At 47.5% G+C, this 23748-nt stretch overlaps 1 protein-coding gene across 1 annotated transcript; it reads right to left on the reverse strand.

The window, feature by feature from the left end:
• Positions 1-1233: 1233 nt before the first annotated feature.
• On the reverse strand, positions 1234-23220 carry ERO1A (endoplasmic reticulum oxidoreductase 1 alpha). Its single transcript, XM_030031027.2, has 16 exons — positions 23063-23220; positions 16012-16131; positions 14292-14375; positions 12285-12323; positions 11731-11807; positions 11566-11639; positions 10967-11087; positions 10160-10197; positions 8907-8918; positions 7728-7754; positions 7465-7557; positions 5296-5542; positions 4468-4537; positions 4016-4102; positions 3304-3437; positions 1234-1666 (listed from the first exon to the last, which is right to left on the reverse strand). The coding sequence occupies exons 1-16, from the start codon at positions 23171-23173 to the stop codon at positions 1606-1608; spliced, it is 1395 nt and encodes a 464-aa protein (XP_029886887.1). The 5' UTR covers positions 23174-23220; the 3' UTR covers positions 1234-1605.
• Between the last annotated feature and the right edge of the window lie 528 nt (positions 23221-23748).

A 23748-nucleotide genomic window follows, 5' to 3' on the forward strand; every position in this document is an offset into this window, starting at 1 on the left:
AGCAGCATCTGCCCCCAGAGCCTGTTTTGGGGGCTCGGAGTGAAAAGCAGCATGGCTGCCGGGGCTGCGCACCCCCTTGCTGCACCGGGGGGGTGTCTGTTCTCTGGCAGCGCTGCCCAAGCATGAGACTGGCCTTTGCCCCTGTTGCAAAGGTGGATGGTGTAATCGGGGCTGGCTCTATCCCTGTGGGAGCCGGCTGGCAGCAGGGCTGGGGTGTCTCACCCCTTACTTAGCTGTGCTGGATGGGCAGCTGTGGGGGAGCTGGGCCAGGCCCGGGAGGGGCCCTCCGCTCTGCCACAGCAGCTCTCTGTCCCATTTCCCCGGCTGCTTGTCCTTGGAGCGGCAAAATTCAACTTTTTGCTTCAGCCGCTGAGCAGCTCCGCGCCGCCTCTGAGGAGCGGCAGCCCAGCGGCGGGTACGTCCTTTCCCTTTTTAGCCCTGCCTGGCTACCAGCCTCAGACGAGGGGATCCCAAAAGAGGACAAACCCGCTTTAACAGGTTGGGAGAGGCAGAAAGGCCAACGGGTGCCAGCGCTTGCTGCAGGAGGGAGGCTCTAACTCGGGTCCTGGCGGCAGCTGCTGCACCACGGGAGTCGGGGGGGGGTCCGGAGGTACCGCTGACTGCTGGCTCCCCTTACCCTAAATGAGGACAGGGGCAGGGGCTGCCTTCAGGAGCTGGCTGGAAGCAGAGCAGCTTTGCGGGCCTCATAATGACGCCCTGTTTTCTGCCTCACCTCTGGTCCCCGACAGCAGAACAGGTAGAAGAGGGCTGTACCTGCCCTGTGTAGCCACCCTCTCCTTCCCACAGAGACCAAAACCCAGCGCCGCCTTTTAAAAGGTGCACTCTTACTCCTCACCGGGCAGCAGGGCACCAGCAGCGTTGCTCCCACCAGATTCTAGCCAAGATGGAGGCGCAAGGCCGGCCGAACAGCGAGTAGCGGGGCTCCTCCAGCGTGCTGCTGCTTGCGTCGGTCGTCTCCCCTTGCCTTCGACAAGGAAGCAATTGCCGAAGCCTGCAACACGCCGTCAGCGCAGCAGGGTTACTGCGGCGGAGACCATCAGGAACAGCTCGTTGCCAGGAGAAAGTTTCACCAAGAAGAGGAAAGCACCTTCGTACGGCAGCAGCTCTGAAGCACTGGGGGCTCCTATAATCCCTTGCAGCATTTTATGCAGCAGAAAGTTAGTGTAGGGACACTGTAAGTGAGGGGCTGATTGGAATCATGGAAAAGACAAGGAATTTTCCCCAAATTTATTCAGTGGCACGGTTCTTGCCCTACCTCCAGCTTCTGAAGGCACAGAGATAGGTCTAATCCATCAAAATAGTACAGCAATATTTAAAGTTATTCAGAATGATCTTCCAATATATAAAATAAACTTTACATATAGTCCCCACTTTTATACAAAAAAAGTAGCTTTTTTTTTTTCCCTTGTACAAAATTATTTGTCATCAGCAGGTTACAGACAATCAGCTAGGAACAGGAGGTCCAGCAAGCGGTCTTCACGATGTAGTGGTTGGGAGTGTGATGGAACGATGGTGTTTGTCCATTTTTAGAGAACGCAGAACAGCCGAGCAGTAAAACTTTAAGTCTCTCTTTCTCCAGTGAATTCACCGCATATTTCGTAAGATGTTCTTGAAGTTTTCCAGTTCTCTAACACTTGTTGAAATCCTGTGCACAAGGAAAGCAAAAGGGAAACATTAGAGCAACATATGCATCAGACCTTATTTAAAATTTAAAAGGGACTGCTATCAAGTAAAGCTTCCAGGAGCACTTGGGAAGAGAGAATTTAGAATTTCAGCTAAATTAGGTTCTGGTTACAACCAGGCCCTTCACTAATTTCGCAGACTCTTTTTAAAGCAAACACTGAGAAACACAGTGGAACAGGATGTTACAGAGAGCTCAGCAGTGATCAGACAAACCCATTAACTAGAGGTCAAGAAACAGACCATAATAGTACCAGCTGTGGAGGCAGGTCACAGAGTCTCCTTGCAATATAAGCTCCTTTCTTCTGAAGGGTTTTTTGAATCACCTACCTCATTTTTCTTGCTAAATGCATTTTGCCCCTGGAGCACCAGCATCAGTGAAGATGCCAGATCGGACTCTGAGGACAGGGCCTGTGAGAGCCTCTTCTGTAAAGGAGAGGTCTGCCCTTCCCAGCCTGGACAAACTTCTGTTTTAAGGAGGTTTTGAATAACCCAAATCCCTTGTGAACAACAAGCAAAAGACAGAGGTCTGTTTTAAAAGGCTCTTCTAATCCAGGTGGGTGGGACATGAGGTTGGAGTCTGAGAAAGAGCTGCCTGGCCCCAGTCTTTTCACACAGCAGAGGACTTCCAGGGTAGAGTTTTAGCTGGGCAGCAGAGTGGGGAAGGGAAGGAAGAAAAAGGCTCTCTGCCTGCCAGCCCTCAACTTCCTCTGAAAAAGCCGTTCAGAGGGTCCGTAAGTCTCCCGCACGCTGCTTCCGAAGGCTGTGTCGACACAGCAGGAGAAGGGCAGAAAGAAGCCCAGCTCCTCTGGTGTAAGGGGAACGCAGCAGCTGTGCTCAGGAGGGGAGTGCCACAACATCCCCGGGGAAGAGTATTTTGGGGTTTTCCAGATTTGACTGATGTACATTAGGGTCTCCCCATTGCTGGTGATTCACATGCAGAAGGGACAATCAGTCGGTTTGAAGTGAGGCACGGCAGGACCCCTGAGCTTCAGAATGGGCAGCAATGTCACCTGAAGAGTCCTTTGAAAAACCTGTTTGCCAGAAACTCTAGGTCTGTCAACACCACTAAGTGGTAATGTATAACCAGAGTGTCTTGCAATCTCCTCTCTCTCCTAAAGGCCTCGTTACCCTCCTTTTCTGCCAAAAACTCCTCATCCAGCTCTCCACAAGGGCTGGACTAATGAATTCCAGTTAAATGCAACCATTGCAAACGGATCTGGGGATTAATAAGTAGAAGTGAGAAGCTTGAAGGAGAGCTCTAAAGTGAATATAGAACAAGAACAGCAACCCGTGTCTGGGGACAATGTGCTCCGAGGACAGTCACACAGTTTCTTAAAAATCACCAAATTCTTTGTATCTTAATACAAATGCTTCCTTGAATTCCTTACAGAAATGTATCGTATAAAGAAGTTGTTTTAAGTTGTTCCAACTGTTGCACTCCATGTTAACATTGTCTGATATTTGAGAGCTTCTTTATGAGACTGTATGATCAGAGCAGGAGTTAATACTAATATTGCTGGTAAGAACTGACTGTTTAAGCTTAAATGGGATGTAATGCAGCAGCCTGTGTAAAGGTAGAGGAAAAAGTCTCAAACTAACCTTCCAAAAGCATTAAATAAGGCAACAATTTCTTGTCTGGTCAGCTGGAATCCATAGGAAGGGCCGCTTTCAGGTATCTTTTCTATCAGGTTTTCAGAAAAGAGGATCTTCAGTGCCGTACCCAAGCCCTGCGTCTGTGCATGACAAACAAGATCATTTAATAGCGGGGAGACATCCAGGGCCTGACTCACAAGTTTAACTTTACTTCCCTCCTTCATCTTTGCAAGGATTCGTGTTGACATCATCTCAAGAGAGCAAGACCTGGATTTCACTTAACACAGCTCAGAGAAGGGAGCAGAACAGAGCCAGGATGCTTTATTTATTTAATGTTAACTGTGATAGCAGAGCTACCCAGCAGAAGCTTCCTGCCTAGGTCTGACCACATGTAAAATTCAGTGCGGATCTCGCTGAACCCCCGGTTTTATACCACCCTCTGCCTCGCTTGCCAGAGGCTCTGCGCCCCCTCCCCTCTCCCGGGGAGCAGCTGTGGCAGCCTAACCCAGTTTTCAAGTGCAGAGGCAACAGGCAGCTGCTGCCAGGCCCAGCGAGCTGGAACTGGCACACTGCTTCCTGCTGACTGGACTAGGTAACGACTCCAGCAGCCCTGATCTGTATCTAGGAGCTGACCGGTATCCAAGAACCGCATCTGTGTGCCAGAGTCCCATCAGATGAGGTGCTTCCAGACACGTCCCCAGCTGTTGACAAAGCTTACCTGCAACTTCCCCCACAGGCGACATTTGAAGCAGCCAACACAGTCCATTATCTTAGAAATATTCTTAAAGTGTAGCCTAAATTCCTCCTAAGGGAAAAGACATTCAGGTTGATAGTGGTTACACACTCTTTAGGACTTCTTCCATGTATTAATCCAAATCCAATAATGTATTAGTCCTGGGCTTCAGGCTAAATCCAGTGGGACTGAGTTAGGGAAATGCCTCCTGAAGTGGGGTCCTCAGCAGCAACTCACCGCTCTCCTTAAGACAGACCCTACAGTCTGTAGTTACCCACAAGTATCCAAACCATTCAGAAAGCAAAATGAATTGGAAATACCTGACCCAGTACCTTGAGTGTACTGGAATCCCTTTCAGATCTAGTATTATCCCAGACACACACCTGAAAATACCCTTTAGGTAGCAAATGCCCCAAAGGGAAGGGCTGGCCAATTACCTTTAGTTTAACAGCTTCCTTTTTATTCCCTGCAAAGAATGAGTTTTCATTGAAATGCAGTGGGAAAGACCTGAAAGAGAATGAAAAGAGTTTTATCTCTCCACAGCTTGTTTGTATGGCTGAAGTCCAGATCCACAGAAGTATCTGGTTAGGTGTGTGAATGAAACTGATAGGTGTTAGACATTGGACATCTCTAGATGTATTTTAAGTTCAAGCTGCTTGTTTCTTAGATCTCTTGGAGGCTTTCAATTTTAGCTTGCATCTCACCTTGGAGACATTTTCAGCAATTGCTCTACGGTTTCTAAGCAATTGTAGTCTGTTTTCTAACAGACGTAAGTGCTGAAGGCAAAGGAGTGTGACATGACAAATTCAAACATTGATCATATTAGGAGACACCCATTTCCATCTGGTTCTGGTATCTTTCATTCCTCTTACGCCAAACTCAGTCCAATAGTCCAAACCTCTGTTACTAACATGTTTAGGATTGTTTTTCTAGTCAAAACCACAAAGCCAGGACTGGTGTTCCACAGATGAGTCAAACGGGTAGCCAGTTTCAGGGCTGACACATAGGCAGTTATTAAATGCATTCTGCTAAATCAAAAAGGCAGCCTAGACTATTAAACTGTGGGCCTAATTATCCTGGTTTGCAATTTGAATACAGATATCAATGTACTCCCAGCAATACTATGCTACTACACAAATCACACTATCCCACTACAAGAACGAACCCAGAACCTGCCTTTCTAGGTGCTTTAAGGGAAAGGTTAAGCCCACTCAGAGATGCCAGGGTTGAAAGAGCCATTCTCCCCAGGTACCGAATGTAATTACTTGGCCAGATGGAGAATTTCCAGCAATAGGTTTTTCATTTCCGCATCGTGACTTTTATTCCCTGTGTACAGCTGGAAACCTGGGCGCTCAAAGAACGGCAGCACTTTAGATAGGGCCCGCAGCTCTATCAGGTAGAGAAAATACAGGTTCTTGAGTCTTCTGGGACCTTCCCCTCTGGTGATGACTTCGTCAAATCTCTGCTGGAACTCTGTAACATTAGGGCCCCATTTCTTCTCTGACCACGTATCTGAGAGAGCAAAAAAACCCAAAGACGTGAGGCAGATGGGTATAGTTCTGGTGCACCTCCTCCCACCGTCCTGAGCTAAACGGTGAAATGTAACTCTAACCAGGGAGATCCAAGCTTTACGATAGTCACAGCCCTTTCACTAACCACAAATTGTTCAAGAGAGGCACACTTTTAACCAAAATCAAACCCCAACAAATGCAGAACTCCTGCAGAGCTTTGTCAGTTGGTTTAAAAGATGACCCAGACTTACAAGCAAAAGCTAAAAATGGAGGCTGCCCATTTTAAACAGAGTTAAATCAGCTGAAGAGTTTCTCATCAGGTGAGCTGATTGTTTCCAAGAGCAGTTCTATGTAAGCTGATGATGGCTCAACATTTGTCTGCAAGTGAAGAGGGCTGGATGGATGTACCAGACAGGCTGTGAGGGTCCCTTCGTTCCTTCACTCCCGCCCACAAAGCCACTGACTTACTGGACAACTCGGAAGAGGTCTCTGCTTTGGTCTGAGCGTCTGCAGAGGCAGACAGTGCAGACCTCCTGATCACCTTGCACTGGGAAGCAGTGTGGGGGCCAGGGGTTGGGAGGCTTCCTAACAAACAGGGACATCTTAAGAGAATTCCTTCTGTTGTGGAAATGCAAGAGAACAAAAGCAGCCAAGGATGGGAGGAGACTGGCCTCTATCTTCCATTATCAAGCCCACAGGTTTCACAAAGAATATATCTCTTTGCTCATCCTATCGTGTACTCAAGAGTATATAAAGTATATAATGGGAGATATAATACAGTTATATCAAGCTGATGTATAAAAATGGAAGGAAAAAAAAAAAAAAAGGGAGAAACTTTATCTTCTAAATCACCAATGGATAACCAGCCCAGCAGGAAAGGACTCCTTCCCAGCTCTGAGCTGAGGTAAGGCTCTACAAGGCAACCAGGGTACCTGCAGACGGAAATCCCTGCATGGACCCAAGCTGAGCCAAGGAACACCTTCTCAGAGCAGAGATCACCTTCTGTAGCCTTTCACCAACAGCAGTTATCCCTTTCTACACAAGCCAAAGACACTTACTTGGCTGCCTGTAGCCAACCTTATTTTCCTAATCCTCTCCGCAGTCCCAACTCATGTCTTGCCTCTGATATTTCTCTTGTTATTCTATCTCCCAACTCTAACGTAGCCTAACTCACATGAAGGTGAGGCCTACGTGGGCCGTAGAGACTTAAATGTAATTACTTAGTTAAATCTAAATTACTTATCCAAATTCCAACAGCTATCTCTAAATCTGTACTTGATTTTGTAAGCTTTAGCAGAATAAAGGTGGTAGGCTTGGTCCACAGGTACCACTCTCAACTACCGTGACTAAATCCTTCAGGAAGTCAGTCACAACCTGCATCCCACGCTGCATGAGCAGCGTGCCACAGCCCTTGGCCACGTGAGACACACAAATCAAGTTTTCACATCACCCTAGATTTTCAACCCCAGGGTTAACATTTAGATTCTTCAGATAGCTACTTATGGACAAAGGCACGAAAAGGAAAGGGAAATGGCATATAGAAATGGATCAAGGCTCTTGGGAAAGCCCAGCCAAGCATTTCACAGTCTAGGTGAGATTATTGCTAAACTGACCGTCATAAAGACAGGCTGTCCTCAACATGCAGTTAGAAACCCACTCCAAAATAACCTTGGAGGAAGAATAGAAGGAATACGTGCTGGAAGTCTTGGTGCAGAGCACAGTCCAGCCATTTTCAGACCTGAAGGCATGTGGTAACTGCATTCCTAATTCTGTTACACAACCTGTGCGCTGAGGGAGGGAAGAGAAGAGCACAGAAGTAGGCCTGAACCCTGGTGGAATGGGCTCCAGCTAGCATTTAGTGGAGCCACAGAAGTGTCAATTTAGGACTGATGCAGGAGAGCTGAGGCAGGAAGTAGCATTTACCTTGTAAAAGGTACCTGGCGCTCAAATGGATGTTGATGCTTGCGTGGAGACCAGAAATGAGTTTGTAGAAAGCTCGTTTCTCTACACAGACACCTGAAAAGAAATGGGTACTTCAAGATACTGAAAGCATACGTTGAATTTTCCTCTCCTGGCTGTCAGACAGAAATCTAATCCCACCTGAGCTGGGCCAGAAACTCCCACCCATTCCCTGGCCATTTTGCATTCATCCCAGGAAGAGCAACCAAGTTTAGAAAAAGGATTACCTTTCAGCCACTTGTAAAACATATGCCCTGGAAACAAAAGGAAAACAAGCACATCAGTTTGAGATGCCTTACAGCAGCAAGAGGGCTTTAACACACCGTGTCATGTTTTAGGCCACTTCTTTGGCCACACCCTTCAGAGCACAACAGGATGATACACAAATGAGACAGGGCAGTACACTCTCCTCTGCGGCACGGGAGGGCAACAGCCACAGATCGGAGGGTACTGCCCAAGCCTGATGCCCTGAAACCACCTGAGGCCAGCCCCCAGAGGACCTCTGCTCACTCCAGTTTGCAGAAGCAGGGAAAGGAGCATTAGAAGACCATGAAAATAGTTTTTCTCCCCACCCTTCTGACTAATGCTTCTAGAGCACAGCATGGCAGCAGCTAAACATAGCATGTGGTCTTTCCCACCTATCTCAGCAAGGGCTGGATGGGGGTGCAGAAGTGCTGCAGAACAGCACAGCATAAGGGGAAACAAGGACCACGGATCACTTTTCTCTTCTGGCCGGGATGGGGAGACAGATATTTTTTTTAAAAATAAAATAAAACAGTGCAACCAAGCACGTACAATCACACAAGCCAGTGTTTCACACTACCCTCTACTACATGCTTGAAAGTAATCTGGAGAACATAAACATGGATTTGGAGCTAATTTGGAGACAAAGACATGCCATATACACAGGCCCAGGGCTGCAGAGGGTAAAGAGCTCCAGGGCACAGCCCTTCCCAGATGGAAGCCCTGCAGGGCCTAAGGGAGTTGGGCACCCAGCTCCTACCAGCTGTCAGAGGCTGTTGGGACTACCTATGAGTTTTCTCAAAGCTCCAGCCTGAGAGCTGCTTTCTCAGCAATAACAAGCGCTGAAAAAACACAACGCAAGTCCTGTTCCTGAAGGCTTATAACACTTCAGTAGCTACCTTCAAATGGGACTTGTACTCTTAAAAGACTGCTGGTGCTTTTTAAGACCTCCACACAAGGACGGGCTGGCCTCAGGCGCAGGGAGCTCAGGGGGATCTCTCCACAGGGTCCTGAACACAGCAGAATTTCAAGACAACCTCTGATTTGCCTGCATAATGATTTTTCTAACCAGGTGCATTACCTAATGGTACAGCTTGTGACAGTGTGATAAAGACACCACAGTTGTTTCTGTTATCAGTAAAAACAAACAGAGTGCCACTCACCTCCATCGTCTCCTGATGAAAAAAAGCACGAGCAGTGGAGGGAGAGAAAAGAGAAGATAAAAATTACACATGACCAAAATTAAACTCCAAAGCACAAACATTAAGATCACTCTGTTAATCTGCTCTGACAAGAGAATGAGCCTCTCCAGGGACATTTAGAAATGTTCTGAAGATAGAAAATATCATCTCTAACTGTAGCAGTGAACATACCAAATGAGCAATGCTCCTGAATAACCTGACCAACACAGGAGGGATCAATATTTGCAAAGGAAGTAAAACCACCACACAATTGAAGCAGAAACCAGAAAACAAGGGACACAAATGTGTGCCTCTGCCAGAGATCTCCTGTATGACCTCTGACAAGATACTCAAAGACACCATCCCTGCTCCCTGCAGTTTATTAGTTGCCTGCAACAACTCTTGCAGGTATCAGGTCAGATTCTCTATTTTCATGTCCTCCTGCTTCCTCATCTGCAAAACAGCAGTCCTTCCCTCTCCCCTCAACATACCTGTGCTATTTCATTCTGATCTTGGCCTAAACAACAGAGGTGGTCAAGGGAAGGACTGATATTTTAAAGGCCATTGTACATTTCTTTCACCAGTGCTGCTCCTGAAGTGCCACTCCTTTGCACAAGGCTCAAGGGAGCGGGGCAAGCAAGGGAAAAATCAAGAGATCACCCCAGAGAGTACTGCTGGAGCGGTGTTCCAGTCAAACGAATGGGGAGTAAGGTTGATGATATTCTAGATGTCTGGGCAGGATGGGGCCTCAGGAGACATGGGGTCTCTTAGCAGCCTTGGGCAAGAAGACTGTACACTTCCAAAACCTTTCCCTACTTTCATTTACACTGCCTAGCCTTAGGCTCTAGGGCAGAGTTTCTCTCACTGGATGGTTTCCACAGAGGAACCCAGCCAGGTTCTCATTTCAGTCCGTCACAGATGGTTTGGCATTGCCAAGTACAGAAACCAGGGACCCAGGAAGAGCAGATTGTTGTAGCTCTTGATCAAGTGTAGAATTTTATGGTTAATGCAAGGGCACCTGGAAGTGTGGCATTCTAGCATCCATCCCAGTGAAAGGAAGTCTGATCCTCTACTCCTGGAAGAAATGTGAGCTTTGGAGGGACTGGGAGCAGGACTGAACCCTGAGCTCTTCCTGGGTCCATTCTCATTCAGTAGAAGTAGCTCAGAGAGCATTTACTGCTCCTGGAGCTAGGATCAGTACACTACTAAACCACTTAGTGAGATAAATGACTCACCTCTACCAGATGTTAAAGGTCTTTTTACATTCTGAGGCCTAAGAGGAGAAAAAAAACAAAACAAAACTTTAAATATGGTATGTATATAAGTCACTGTCTCCTGGCTGTGCAGAAACACAACACAGCAGAAGTAGTTACTTCTCTGCAGTCAAATAGCCTAAGCAGTTCTTAGTTCTCCTTCTGTGCTTCAGCTTTGCTCAGACAGGAAAGGGGTAGAGCAAAATGTCGCCTTCCCCCTCCGCCACACTTCTTTCTTTAGAACAAACAGCTAGGAAAACTCAAGTGCTTAGAGAGGTGCTAGTGTACATTATCCCATGGCCTTGGTGCTACATGATACACTAGTACGAATGGGGAGGAAATCACTAGAGAGACCACAGCAGGCAAGACTATAGGCCAATGCCCACCAGTACTGTGCACCAGCCCCAGGGGTACTCACAGCAGACTTCAAACTGGCACACAGACTGGGGAGAGAGCTCACCTCACCTGTGCGATGGCCAGGGAGGACAGGACTGTGCGCCCAGGACCACATCACACAAGAGATGCGCACCCCCTGCCAGGCTGCTGTCTCACCACACTGCAGGGCTTGCATCGGGAGCCTGCACCAGGGCAAGCTGTGGTCCAAAGAACAGCCAAGGGGGGCTCACGGGGCAGCCACATGGCTCGTCCCCTCCTCTGACAGCACACACTGCACAAGCATTGCAGCAAAGACAGGAGGATGGGGATTAATGGAGCAGTTAAAGCACATGCAGCCCCTCTGCAAAAATCAGCGCCTGCAGGCTTGTGGAACCTGTCTCCCAAAGCACCTACTTGAAGCAGTTTTCTTCGTAAATACTGTTCCAAATTTTCCAGGCATCCGGTCCTTTGTAGCCAGTATAGCGTTCAGGATTCAAGAGTAAATCCACGTACTCCGCATCAGGAGAATAGATGTCTGTGAAGCAGAGTGCTGGGTCAGTGACAACAAATTCTGAAGGAAAATGACATCTTCCAAGGCTGATCCAGCCGCCCCTTTGCATACTGAACAGTCTTGCCAGGAGAGACCAGCTCATCCCTCTCCAGAGACAGGTGCATAATACTTGGTATGCATCAACCCACTGCAGCAGGGCAAAGCTCTCTGGCCTTCAGAGCTATCAGAGCACAAGGCCGCTGATGGCAAAGCAAACCCTGAGCATGCTCCATCCAAGGTGCTAACTTGCTAAACGCAGCAAGACCCTGACCAGCGGGGTCAGAAATACTTTGTCAGAAATATTTGCATCGTATTATTTTCAAAATACTGAAGGTGGGGGCTGAAGAGAAGAAATGCTATATATGCTCCAGGCTTGCTGAAGTATTACACATTGGCCTGAAAGTTCTGCAGGGGTGCTTAAGATCCCATTACAAGACTTGTCAGATGTAATGGGTCCCTATACCATCAGCTTCGCAGAAGCTGTCTGAAGAGTCATCATGCCGTGTCCACTGGAGCACTGCCTGCTGGGTTTCCTTGCTGCAAAGAAAGTGGAAAAAGACTATCAGAAAGAGCACTGATACTAGGTTTCCCTCAGGACAAGTAAGGACTGTGGAAAAAGAAGTCAAACCTCAAAGAGCCATCAACAGCTCCAAGTCTCTTGGCTTCTTCACATTCTTCAGCAAGGTTATTGGCTTCTTCCGAATACTGGGTTGAAAAGCAAAAGAGTGGGGAGAGAGGAGGATTAAAAAGCAGTTTTTCTGCTGTTATAATTCTGTCTTTAATGCACTAACCAGTTTAAGCATCAGAAACACTTTTATGATTCATTCCACCCTGTATTTCCACAGGATGTCTGCAAGATATTCAGAGGCTTATGCAATTGTGATGACTGTTGCAGGGACTCACAGCAGCCTCTGGCGCTGCCATAGGAGCACTTTGTGCCTGACAATACCTGCTCTTGGAGAAGTCTGCTATACTGCTCTATGTTAGTGGAGGGAATACCTGACTTCAGGACAGCCACCTCAAAGGTCTATAGCATGCCAAACACTCAAAGAGGGTAAAAATTTAGCCATAAAGTGCATCCCAACAAATACTGCCCATCTGATTAAGGCAGCTTTTATCAGCTGCAGTGACACAAAACTGGTCCTATAAGCTGCGTCATTTTATGCACACAGACACACCTACCTTGTAACTTCCAGATCTGATTCCATCAGGGACTTCGTCCTGAAAGACAAAATTGAGCATGTGCTACATATGGGGCTGATGAGGCCTTTCAGCCTAATCTTTGAGAAAGATTAGGAAGGTTACCACAGTTTCTAGAAGTTAGAAGGTAATCAAAGCACTCGGCTCATCTTACAACACATCTGATTTCTGGCTCCTCCACGGACTAAGGTTAAGCAATATTCTTGGTATTTCATTTTGATTTTTCGCAAGACTCCTCTTCTCAAAAGGTCAGCAGCCTTCCACAAGTGCTACATCAGGTTATGTTTTGCTTACCCAAGCGTGAGGTTAGGGAAGCCAATATAAACTTCAGAGGAGCTGGAGTTGCCTCTGGTCAGCTGATGTCTGGCATCCTGTCTCCCAGTGATGCTGGTGCTCCTGGCAGGAGCCCAGGCACCTCCTCAGATAATGCATCTACCAGCCCCTGATAAACATCATTCAAAAACTTCCCTTTTACCACTCCATCACGTAATGTCAGGCTTGCCAGCCCCACACAACCCAAGCAGTACGCACAAGACAATCAGGCTCTAAATTCTCCTCAACTTCCATTTCCTCCATCAGTAGGAAGGCAATAAAACCACTTCTACGCTGCAGGAGCAAATACTATGATGGCAAGCAGCACAGGAAGAGAAAAATTAAGCAATGAATAAGACTTATTTTTGTTGCTTTCAGTATGAAATGGACCCAAATCAAATTAATTAAAACCAGCAGTGACACAGTCAGTTCTTAAAATAAGAACAACTTCTAGCTAATACTAACATAATTGTAACATTACTCTGTCACATTGGTCATAATCATTACCAAACCATCCTTCTTAAGGAAAATAAGTATTTAAACAAAATTTAGGGTTATTCTGAGAAAAAACCAAACCACCATCATTCTGTTTTGGGTCCATAATAGGTGCTTTTTGAAGACTAGGGAAGCAAAGGACACTTGTTTGAGAGGTAGAGTAGTTGCTGAGAAGACGAATGAATTTAACATACATATCAGAATTTACATAACAAATGATGCCCACACACGCGTACCAGCTTGTTTCAAGGTGTCATATCAGCTTAGCTTTTTTTTTCAGCCAACAACTACACTACATCAGGTTACCACGGAGTTACCAGGTGAGGGGGACAGACACCTGCTTCACTGCAGCACACTTTAAATCGTACGTGAAAATAAACCAGTGAGTTGGAAAAATGCATGCAAGTAGGGTCAGGAGGCCTCTCTCATGGAGAGCACTCATCGCACCATCAGCATGGCATACCCCTGCACACCATTAGCATACACACTGACTGCTCTAGAGACCCAGGAATGAGAGTGTAAGATGGTCTGTTGCTGGATGCCCACCACAAAGCCAGGCTGGCTGGCATTTTCACCACCTCTGTCAACCCAGCAACTAAGTTCTGGTTCACTCCCTTTCTCGTCCCCTTCTTTTCAGGCAGACACCTGCAGTCAAGATATTTTCTCAGCAAACAAAACCGTTTTGTCCAGGATACAGGGACAAGAGTGTTTGCTTTTGTACTGGGAAACAGAGGGCTCTGAAAGAGCCATTTCATGTAAAGAGAGAGGCCTGGAAAGGGCCTGGTCAAATTTGTCAGCCAAAACTGCAAATCACAGTGCAGCTCACGGGCCAACAGGGTGCATATCCTAGCATTTAACACAAGAGGCACTTCTTGTAACTACAGTGGATTTGCCCCAAAACCATCTCACTAATACCAAAAATAAAAGATGGACCAGGACAAGTTTTTGGCCATTCCCAGAGGGCCAGCTGTTAAAAGCCTAGTCTTTCTTTAAACTTGCAGAATTTAGCATTTTGGCCTTTCACATGGATACCAGTATTACTGCACCTAAGAAAGCTCCATCAGAGCCACAGTTTTGCTATAGCTACAATAACGAGAAGAGCAAGTCATTGGCCTGCTTCTTCCTCTTGGTCTGCAAAAGCCAAAGAGAGAAAAGAGGTAAAAGAATGGATTTGGTACTTACAGATGGGCAGGGCTTTACAGCACAGTCTCTTATTCCACAGTGACTGTTGTCATTCCAAAAAGGACAAGGTTTCTTTAGGTTTACCTACAAATAACATATTATCCTATTACACATTTCCTCCATGCAACCAAGCCAACCTTCCACACCACAGTTTACCAACATGCATCTTCAGCGCCTTAGTGCAAGACTTCAGACAACAAAACATAGTGCAAGGTTGAGTGCAGCGAGAGTGGAAACAGATGGTGTTATTTATCTTAAACAAAGTTGATCATACTCATTCACTTGTCTTGCATACGAGATGTGTGTGCCCATGCAACCTGGCCAGGACTGTGCGTGGCAACACAGAAGACAGGACACATAGACAACCAATTCCTAATCACGTCCTGAGGCTCCTGTTGAGCAACGACAAACTGGGGTTTGGCCACGTGGTTTGTACTCTTTAGGAGCCAACAGTTACTATGGGGCAATCTTTGGCCTTGGAATATTGCTCACTTCATTCTCCATGAATCTCAGGGGAAGTTTGCTCCCCATTAATTTTGTTTCTTTGCTTTGGGCATCTTAGGACTACAGCCTGCCTCCCCATTGCAGGAGCAGGAAGACGATGCGCTGGAGCCTTGCTGCCAACCTCCTGTGGCCAGAGCGCAGGTGGTCTGCTGTCAAGTCATCTCTGTTCTGGACTTGTTGATGTGCAAGCCTCCTGGGTTTGACAGGAACAAATAATTCCTTGGTGTTTACCAGATTGATTGCTATCGCTCATGTCCTGGTTATGAGTACAGGTTATCCTTTTAATCCTTGCTCTGCTGTTTATTCTGGTGCTTTCACACACAGACATTTCCATTCATGCTTCATTCAGACCAATCTTAGTATTTCTGTTACAAATCCACTGGAAGGGGAAAGGACATTAACTTCTTTAACAAATCCTAGTCTTTCTTTTCTGTGAGTTGGTATCAAGTATCATTCTTTGAAAACAATTAACATTTAACAAGATTTTGTGGGTTTGGTAGGGAGGGGGAGCAGGGAAAAGCAGCTCTACCCCTGTGATTTTATATATGGGCCCATTCTAGTTTGCAGTGCAGTGAAGTCAGGGACTTTTTAAACTGTTCTTACAGAAGAGTAAATACTTGCTTTGTCTGCGGAAACAACCAGGCAAAGTGACAGTTCAGTATCTGAATGCAGCACGTAAAATAATGCCCCATAACCAAAGCACACTCAAATAAACCCCACATTTAGTGATATACATGCAGTCTCACTGAATGGGAACAGAATCCATCTGATGACAATGGTCTGCCAGTAACACCATCAATTCACCTGATTGTTTGGTAACTAAACCAGGCTGTCCATGTTGATGGGGAGACACTATGAATACTCTCATTATGCAATGTGGATCTCCGGTCATCAAAACTTGAGCCACAGCTCAACGACCGAAGTAATTTCATTGGTCTACTGCTTAAGTTCTTAAGAGGGAAAAATGCATAAGAAAATATCTTTTAAATTGTGCATCTTATAAGCATGTTGTACCACATTAAGATTCTCCTGATAATAGAGGAGTCCCGCTTACTGACTGCATTCTTGAAAGATCAGGATTGAAATATAGGTGGCTGATTTTAAAAAGACCAGCAATAACTTCAAGAGAGATTGAGAGAGAGAAAAAAAAAAAAAAGGCAGAAAAAAAAAAGCAGCAGCACACAAAATAAATGCAGTTCTTGAATGAGAAAATCACCTTGTAGTATCTAAAATAGTCACTTTGCAGAAGTTCATTCAGTCTAGGAAAAAGCTTGTAGTTGTTGAAGGCATCAATGGTTTCTACATCACAAGTGCAGTCATCTAAATGACCAGTAACCTGTTGGATAAAAAAACCCAAACAACAAACAAACAAACAGTTATGAACAACTTAGCCAGTACTTTTTAACACTGCAGATAATAAAGCAATTCACTTTCCTTTTACCAGTGAGTCAACTAGTTAAGGTTAACCAGAATTAAACAACATTAAACCAGACTGCTGAATTGGCAGAGAAGTTCTTCTGATGCATCCTTTAGGATTTGTCCTGTACTTGTTGCTTGGGGACAGGCACTTTTATTTGGGAACACTTTTCCTCTAACATACATTGATCTATTAGAATTCACTGATGTCAGAGTAATAGGCATCAGGCAGACACTTCCATCTCTTCAAAAAGCAGACATGACAGACACATTCAACTAGACTGTGTCACACACACACACAAAAAACACACAGCCCTGGTCCACACATCAGACACAGTTATACGGATCACAGATGTTTCTGTCAGGGCCAAATCCAGCAAGACACTGGAATCAGCTGCTGTAACAGCTGTGAGCCATACGCGCTGCCAGCTCAGGTTCCCATTTGAGGCTAGCCTCAGTATGTCACTCCTGTAGAATGGCATACAGGTGAGAGCTGGCGTTTGCGTAAGGGACCAGTTAGACAACAATAATGCCACCAAAGATTACAGCTCTCAAAGAAAGTCCTTGTTGTTAATCAACTGCACCGCAGCCATTTGATCAGAACCACAGCAACTGCAACAGTCTCTCTCCTCGCCTCAGAGAGCCATTTGGCAAGAAAACATTTGTTCTAAATCTGATGTAGAAAGCCAATACTTCTTGCATCATCCTGAACAACGCAACAAGCTGTGTGCAAGCCCTGAAGAAAAAAAATATAATAAAAAAATGTAGCACAAATTCAGCTATGGCTTTCTGACACGTAGATTACTGTCTGGATGACAAAGTCCCACAACACAGAAGTAGTTTTGCTTCCCCCACGCCCCCTGATGAGTACTTGGGGAAATCACCCTGGCCAAAATCAAGTATTACTACTCATTCACTCTCAACAGCACGCCAGGGATTTTTCCTGGATGTTCATGTAGCAATACAACACATGGCAAGCTGCCATTCCCCAGTATCAGATAAATTCAGGGGCTTAAGATCAGGCAGTTGTTTTAAATCAATATTGTTAATTTATGAAGCAAAGAATGGGATGTTTGCCACCGTTTGTGATAAGAAACCCTCTTGCCACTTCTGGCCCAGAAAGCCTACAAAATCCTTGTAGCAGACAGCACAGAAACGATGTAAACCACACTACACCATTCTAGGAGGTTATGTCCAATCTCTGCCTTCTCTCTGTGCACGAGAAAGCTGGAAACAGAGACAAGCAGAGTAAGCCTGGAAACACTGGCACGGGCAGCAACTGCGGAGTGTGACAGAGTGCACTGCCGAGTGGTGGCATAAAAGCTCCCCAGGGGAGGCCAGGAACAAACAGGCAGATGGGGGATGCACAACACCTAAGGCGGTGCTGAATTGTATTTAAGGGGCTCCCCCTTTTCCTACATTTAAAACACTCAACCAGCCTAAGGGCTGCTGAACACTGTGGGACAGCAAACAGGAGCAGGTATCACCCCTCTTGCAGGCAGCAGATGACTGAAGTCACAGGCTTCTCGGCAGTCAGACCCAGGAAATGGGTGTAAAATCCTGCAAGCCTCAAGAAAAAGCCTCCCTGAATCCAAAAAAAGGTGCTACTCCAGCCTTCGCAATTAGGGCAAAATATATTATGCGCAGAGAGAAAAGAGCGCCACGTGAGAAACATGAGCCACCTGCCTTGACGCATTTCCGGAGAGCCCTCAGATAATTCAGCAAGAGCTACACATCAACTTAAACCATTATAATTACTACTCTGGAAATGAAGCTCCCTGCCCTCCTTCCGAGAAGGAAGGCAGAAACAGAGCACTTGCCCTCAGAGCACACAGTCACATGAAATGGGGAGGTGGGGGAAAAAAATGGCTTGGATTAAGCATAGAGCACCTTAAAGGCGAGTGCAAATTTCTTCCTGCCACCCTGGACCAAGGGGGAAAGAATCCAGGCTCTAGACCCAGACTGCTCCATAGCAGGAATCAGTATTTTGCAAAGAGCTTTTTTCAACAGAGCTTTGATATTTTGGACTCAGCCACACTGACCTAAGGGGGAGTGAAGGGAAATCTATCAGAGCATGCCAGAATGCCCTGCTCCACTTGAGCAAATTGTTTCTGTTAAGGCACCATGATTTGGAGGCTCACTTCTATTTCTAGTGTTCACATTGAAGCCCACCACCTCACACATGTACTGTATTCTGTCAGGCATTTTGCATGGTAATGAAGATTAACAGCATAGCAATTAAGCTTTCCACTAGCCTGAATCACCCCTATAAAAAAAAGCCGCAATTTGCTAATCCAGTTACCCAATTTAAAGCTGTTTCAAAATTAAAAAACAAAACAAAACAACAAATGAACAACCAACAAACCACAACAAAAAAACCAACCAACCACATTTTTTATTTCCTGGAAACTTGGCATCCATTGGGGCAGGCAGCTTATTGATTGGGTCTAAAAGTGGCCTACAAAAAGATTTGTGGATAACCTTCAGCTGCTCTCTGTATCCATGCTAGACAAACATGTCACTCCAAGGGATGACATCCCTGTAAGAGGTAACATCGGAGCACCCAGCCAGCCCTCAACTGAAACAGGACGCACCATTCATGCCAGGCCTGTCTTCACTACGTCTAGCGACCAATTCAAGTCGGAACCAACATGGCAAAACATCATCCTGAAAATAATCCAGGGTGAAGCGCTGCAGATGTTCCCACAGTATTCAGGAGTCAGTGGGGGTCATGCTTTGGAGATCTCAGAATATCTGCTGCTCAGTTTAGAGGAACACTGGTGGGAAGATCAGCCACAATGCCACCAAGAATATGCCCACGGAGGCAGCACAGGCAAAGGGGAAGTGCTGGGGAAAACTCAAACTCTGCTCAAGTCAGAGGGAAAACTCCTTCTTCCTCCAAGGATTTCAGTAAGACTGTGCAGAAATGGGCAATTTCCCTAGCCGGCACATGGCCAATGAGATATTGCTGGCCTGCTTACCTTCCTGCTCTGCCTCCTAAGCCAGCAGGCTGCTGGGAAAGAAAGCTCAGCCAGGCCTGGTGACGCCGCCTGTACGTGGCCAACCTACCAAAGTTCATAGGCAAAGGAGTACGGAAGGCAGCATCAAGAGCCAAGCCTCCTCAGAGACCAAGATCCAAGCACCAGTGATGCTACCACCAAACAGCACTGACCCACTTTAAAACACAGGGAAGTGGGCAGTATCAGACCACTTGGCAGGGCAAGGTCTTCATCCCAAAAGTTCCTTCTTGCTCCGTGACCACCTGCCACCCCAGAACCTCTTTCTTTCAGCCCTGTATGCAGCCAGAGAATCACTTGTTTTGGACTTCAATTCCTGCTGTCAGAGCAGTTGAGCTACAGCATGTGTCAAGCATGCCCCGCAATAGGCGGTGCCTTAGAACACTTCCCCCCCCCCCTCCCTAAAATATTTATCTACATCTTCAGCCTATAATAATTAGAACAGTTGTTTAAGATGAAACAAAAATTGATGCAGTCCCAAACATGTGCCATGTGCTTGCTGGTACCTGTGAATCACTGCGCTGAGCGGCAGCGATGGGTTTCACTCCACCCAGCAGGGGTGTGAGAGCCTGGCATGAGACCGAAGGGCAGGGCTGGGGTTGCCCACTGGGAAGAGATGCAACGGTGCCGCTGGGACAGACGCGACACAAGTGGCTCCGGCTGCTGAGTAAGCACCGAGGAAGGCGTTCGGCTGGCCCTCTGCAATAGCCGCTCTCAATCCCTTAACACTGATGTACCCGCCTTGTGTGCGTAACAGGTTGAAACACCGCCACACGTGGACTCTGCATAGTCCTTGGGTTTGGCCTTTGCTTCATCTTCCTTTACCTCCATCCCAGGCTCCTATCGGTCTGCTCTCCCCTGCACTGCTGGTCTGTCTCTCCCTACCTCTTTCTGCTTCCCTCAGTGTCACAGAAATGTCCCCTGGGCAGTGGATTTAGGGCTTTCTTCTCTTGCTATGGGCTCTGTCCCAGACCCATACACCACCATCTACTGCACAGCTGGGCAGGAAAGAAGGCAAACTCTTTTCTGCATCTCCCACTTGCAGCTACAGCAGGGCACAGGGAAGGGAACACTACAGTGGCTGAGGAGTTGCTTTTAGCCTGTACCAACTTCACTGGCAGCTGCCTGCTCTTCTGGAGAAGCCACACCAGTCCCAGGCTGATGGCAAGCCGATGCTTTCCCTGCTGCCCCAGCAGAAGCTTCCTTGCAATTGCCCCGCACAAGCAATTTGTGGCTCTGCCTACCTGTGGCACTCATTCCAGCTAGGACTCCCTTTTATCCTTGCAAGCACTTGGAACAAGTAGCTGGCAGCCAGGTGAGGATAGTCATGCCCAGCATCTGCCCTGGAAGCAGTATATGCTGGCCCAGGTGCTTCCTCCCCCATCTTTTGCCCAGAAAAGAAGGACCAGGGGTTCCAAAGCTCACGCAGAAGCAAACCTCACATGGGAGCCTCACGATAGGGTTAAACCACAGAGGCTGAAGTGCTGTCAGATGGCACCTCCAAGCATCTGCTAGCAAAGAAGGATCTGCAGCTGCTCTGCACTTGGAAGCTACCTCTCGAGCCACCCTACAGAGATCGGGAACCATCCTAGGATGAATTCCTGCCCGGGAGGCTGTTGGGTGAACACCAATTCAACAAGAACGTTAAGAGCGGCTTGAAAGTCTGTTCAGGTAACAACAAGGTAACTCTCAGTGCCTGGACTCACCCCTAATGACAGCGTACTGGCCACAGAAATGCCCCTGAAGGAAACCACCCCTCTGCCAGACCGGAAACCCAGTCAAAATCGCAAGCTGCTGAACACCTGCAGCACATCCTTAATGCAGCTACATCAGTCTGTAAACAGCAAATGAGCAATAATTACTAGGAATATGGAGAATTGATTCATGGCTGACTAAAGCATTAATGCAAACAGGAATATCTGGGTGGGGGACGAGCTGTTTGTAAAGTTCAAGGGAAATCTGATATTGAAATGTTATTCAGCACTAATGAGATAGATTGGAAAGCAGAAACAGTATGTGAAATTTAAGTGGTTTTAGTAACAGACGGATGTTTCTAAGAAAAGTTTCAGTACTAGTTAGCAACCTCTCTAAGTAAATGAGGAGCTAAAGTAACAGTCAAAAAAAAGCAGGTGAGACATTGCTCTTAGTAGTACAGACAGACAAGAGCACAATGCCCATTCCAGAATTATGGCCTGCTTAAGTCAGCGTTTGAAGTATTGCTAGAGCAAGTGCTCTCAAAAGTGGCCCTTGTCAACTATCCCAACACAGGCTGACGGACAAGTCAAAGCTCTTCCATTCACCCTACATCAAGGTTTCTTAACCTGACAAGCTCATGAGACAGCAAGAGATGGTTCACAGGAGGAAACCAAAAGCTATACCCAGGCCTTCAAGTATATAAACAAAGGAGGATAAAACATACCATTTAAGGCTTGCCCTATATTTTATTTGGTCGTAAATAAAAACCACCAGACCAGTTCGGTGCAAGATGATCAGCAGATTGTTTTTTATGAAAAGACAAGGCAGCCCTCGGGTGGTTTTTTTTAAAGGTTAAGTGGTTACTAAGGCTGAGAAACGCTGTCCTACATAACACACTTTCCCAAAGGCTGTAAAGTCTGGAAAAATCTTGAACCTGAACACTTGTACTGAAAAATAAACCAAAGCATACGCTACTCCATAAACAAGAAGTGCGTTGCAACAAACCAATAGTGTACAAAGTACAATGCCAGTTTCTTCTACCCAAGGAAAAAAGCCTGCAAGCCATTACTATGCCAGAATGCCAGTTCATTTAGTGGTTAGGACTTCTTATCCCATACCACACTCCTGACTCAGACTTCAATCCTTAGGAGACAAACTTTACTGCTAAGCAGGAAGCGTACAAGCAAAAACCCCATAGAGATATAGAATCAAAATGCATGCTTTTCAATTCTGTATCAGTCCAGTTTGTATTTACCATTTCCACATTAAATTCAAGTGTCAAGAGCCACCCAGAAGGCAAAGCCAAGTGCACAATGGCATTTGTTTTCTCTCTCCACTCTCAATTTGACTCCCATTTAAGCACTAGCATTTTAATACAGTAAGAGTAGGCTTTTCAACAGCTTCCTTTTTTAAAAGGCAACAAAAATAAAGCACTAAATACACTGTACCATCTTCACTCCTTAATCTTGCAAGAGTGCTTGCACAAAGTTAAGTTAAAAGGAAGCTGTGTAGCAACCATTCCCCTAAATCTAGCTGCTTGACTATACCCAGTTCTCTCATTACTGCACATCAACGGAAGTTGCACTGAGCTGCCGGGCCAGACGGTAAGACACCTGGCACATCAACAAGGGGAATTAACCCTGGAAAAGCTCTAACGAGCAGGGGCAGCCCAGCTCACCCCTGGGCATGGCAGGGTAGGGTAGCAGGTGCCTGCTGCAGCCACACTCTCTCCTGGACAGCAGAGTTGGGAGGAACAGCCAGGCAGACCTGCAGGAGAGGGGATGAGGCAGCTCCCAGACGTTATAGTAACACACATACCTGAAACAGCCGACAAAAGGCACCTGGGTGGTTAGGGAAGACCTGCTTCCCTAGCTGAAACACTCACCTTCCCTGCTAGGGGCAGGGAGAGAACACAGTTAAGAAGGCAAGGAAGAGGGCATGGTGCTGCTCAGCGGACAGAAGTCACCCTTTGCTCTAGGCCGGCTTTCCCATCCTCGGAGAGGAGTCGAGGCACTGAGACACCTGCACCCAGCGGTGCTCACGGGAGGGTCGGCACCCCCCGCGCCCGCCCCAAGGGCAGGGACCCCGCCGCCGCCCGCCCTGTCCCGTCCCGTCCCGTCCCCCCGGGCCAGAGCCCACCTGGCAGAAACAGCGTCTCTCCGCCGCGCCGGGCGGCCCGCGGGGCACCACCGGCAGTAGCAGAACGGCGAGTCCCAGCGCCCTCAGCAGCAACCCGCTACCCGCCGCCATCTCACCGAGCCGCCACCACCACCGCCGCCGCCTCGGCCGCCTGAAGAAGCCGCCCCGCGCACCGCCCCTCGCCGGGGGCGCGGCCGCCGCCGGCTACGCGCCGCACCGCACGCAGCTCCGGCCCGGCCCGGCCCGGCGGGCTGCCCCGTTGCGGAAGGGCGTCCGGGTCCTCGCCGGCGGTGACCCGGACGAAGCTGCTGCCCGCCCGATTTCCCGGCCGCGGTGACTCACCGGTGCCGGGACATCCCCGGACCCGCTGCCGCCCGCGCTCCTCCCGCCGTTTTCCTCACAGAGCCGCGGGCTTTTTGTCCTGGCTCTGCCTGCGCAAGGGTTCTCCCGTACCCACCGGCCGCGGCCGTTCCTTAATCCCTAAACCGCTGCCAGTCAGCGCCGACAACAAATCCTTGCTAATTCAGTTAATGGCATTTATAATTGGGCTGTAATCTAGCGACTCGTCTTTGTCGTTGGCGCCTGACGAGCTCCCGAAGGGCCTAAACCTCTGACAGGAAACCCTGAGGCGACGGCTGAGGAGAGGACCCGCGGACCGGGATGGGGGGGGCTGGTGAAGCTCCCTG

The sequence above is a fragment of the Aquila chrysaetos genome, chromosome 2 (assembly GCF_900496995.4).
Source record: "Aquila chrysaetos chrysaetos chromosome 2, bAquChr1.4, whole genome shotgun sequence".
Classification (NCBI taxonomy): Eukaryota; Metazoa; Chordata; class Aves; order Accipitriformes; family Accipitridae; genus Aquila; species Aquila chrysaetos.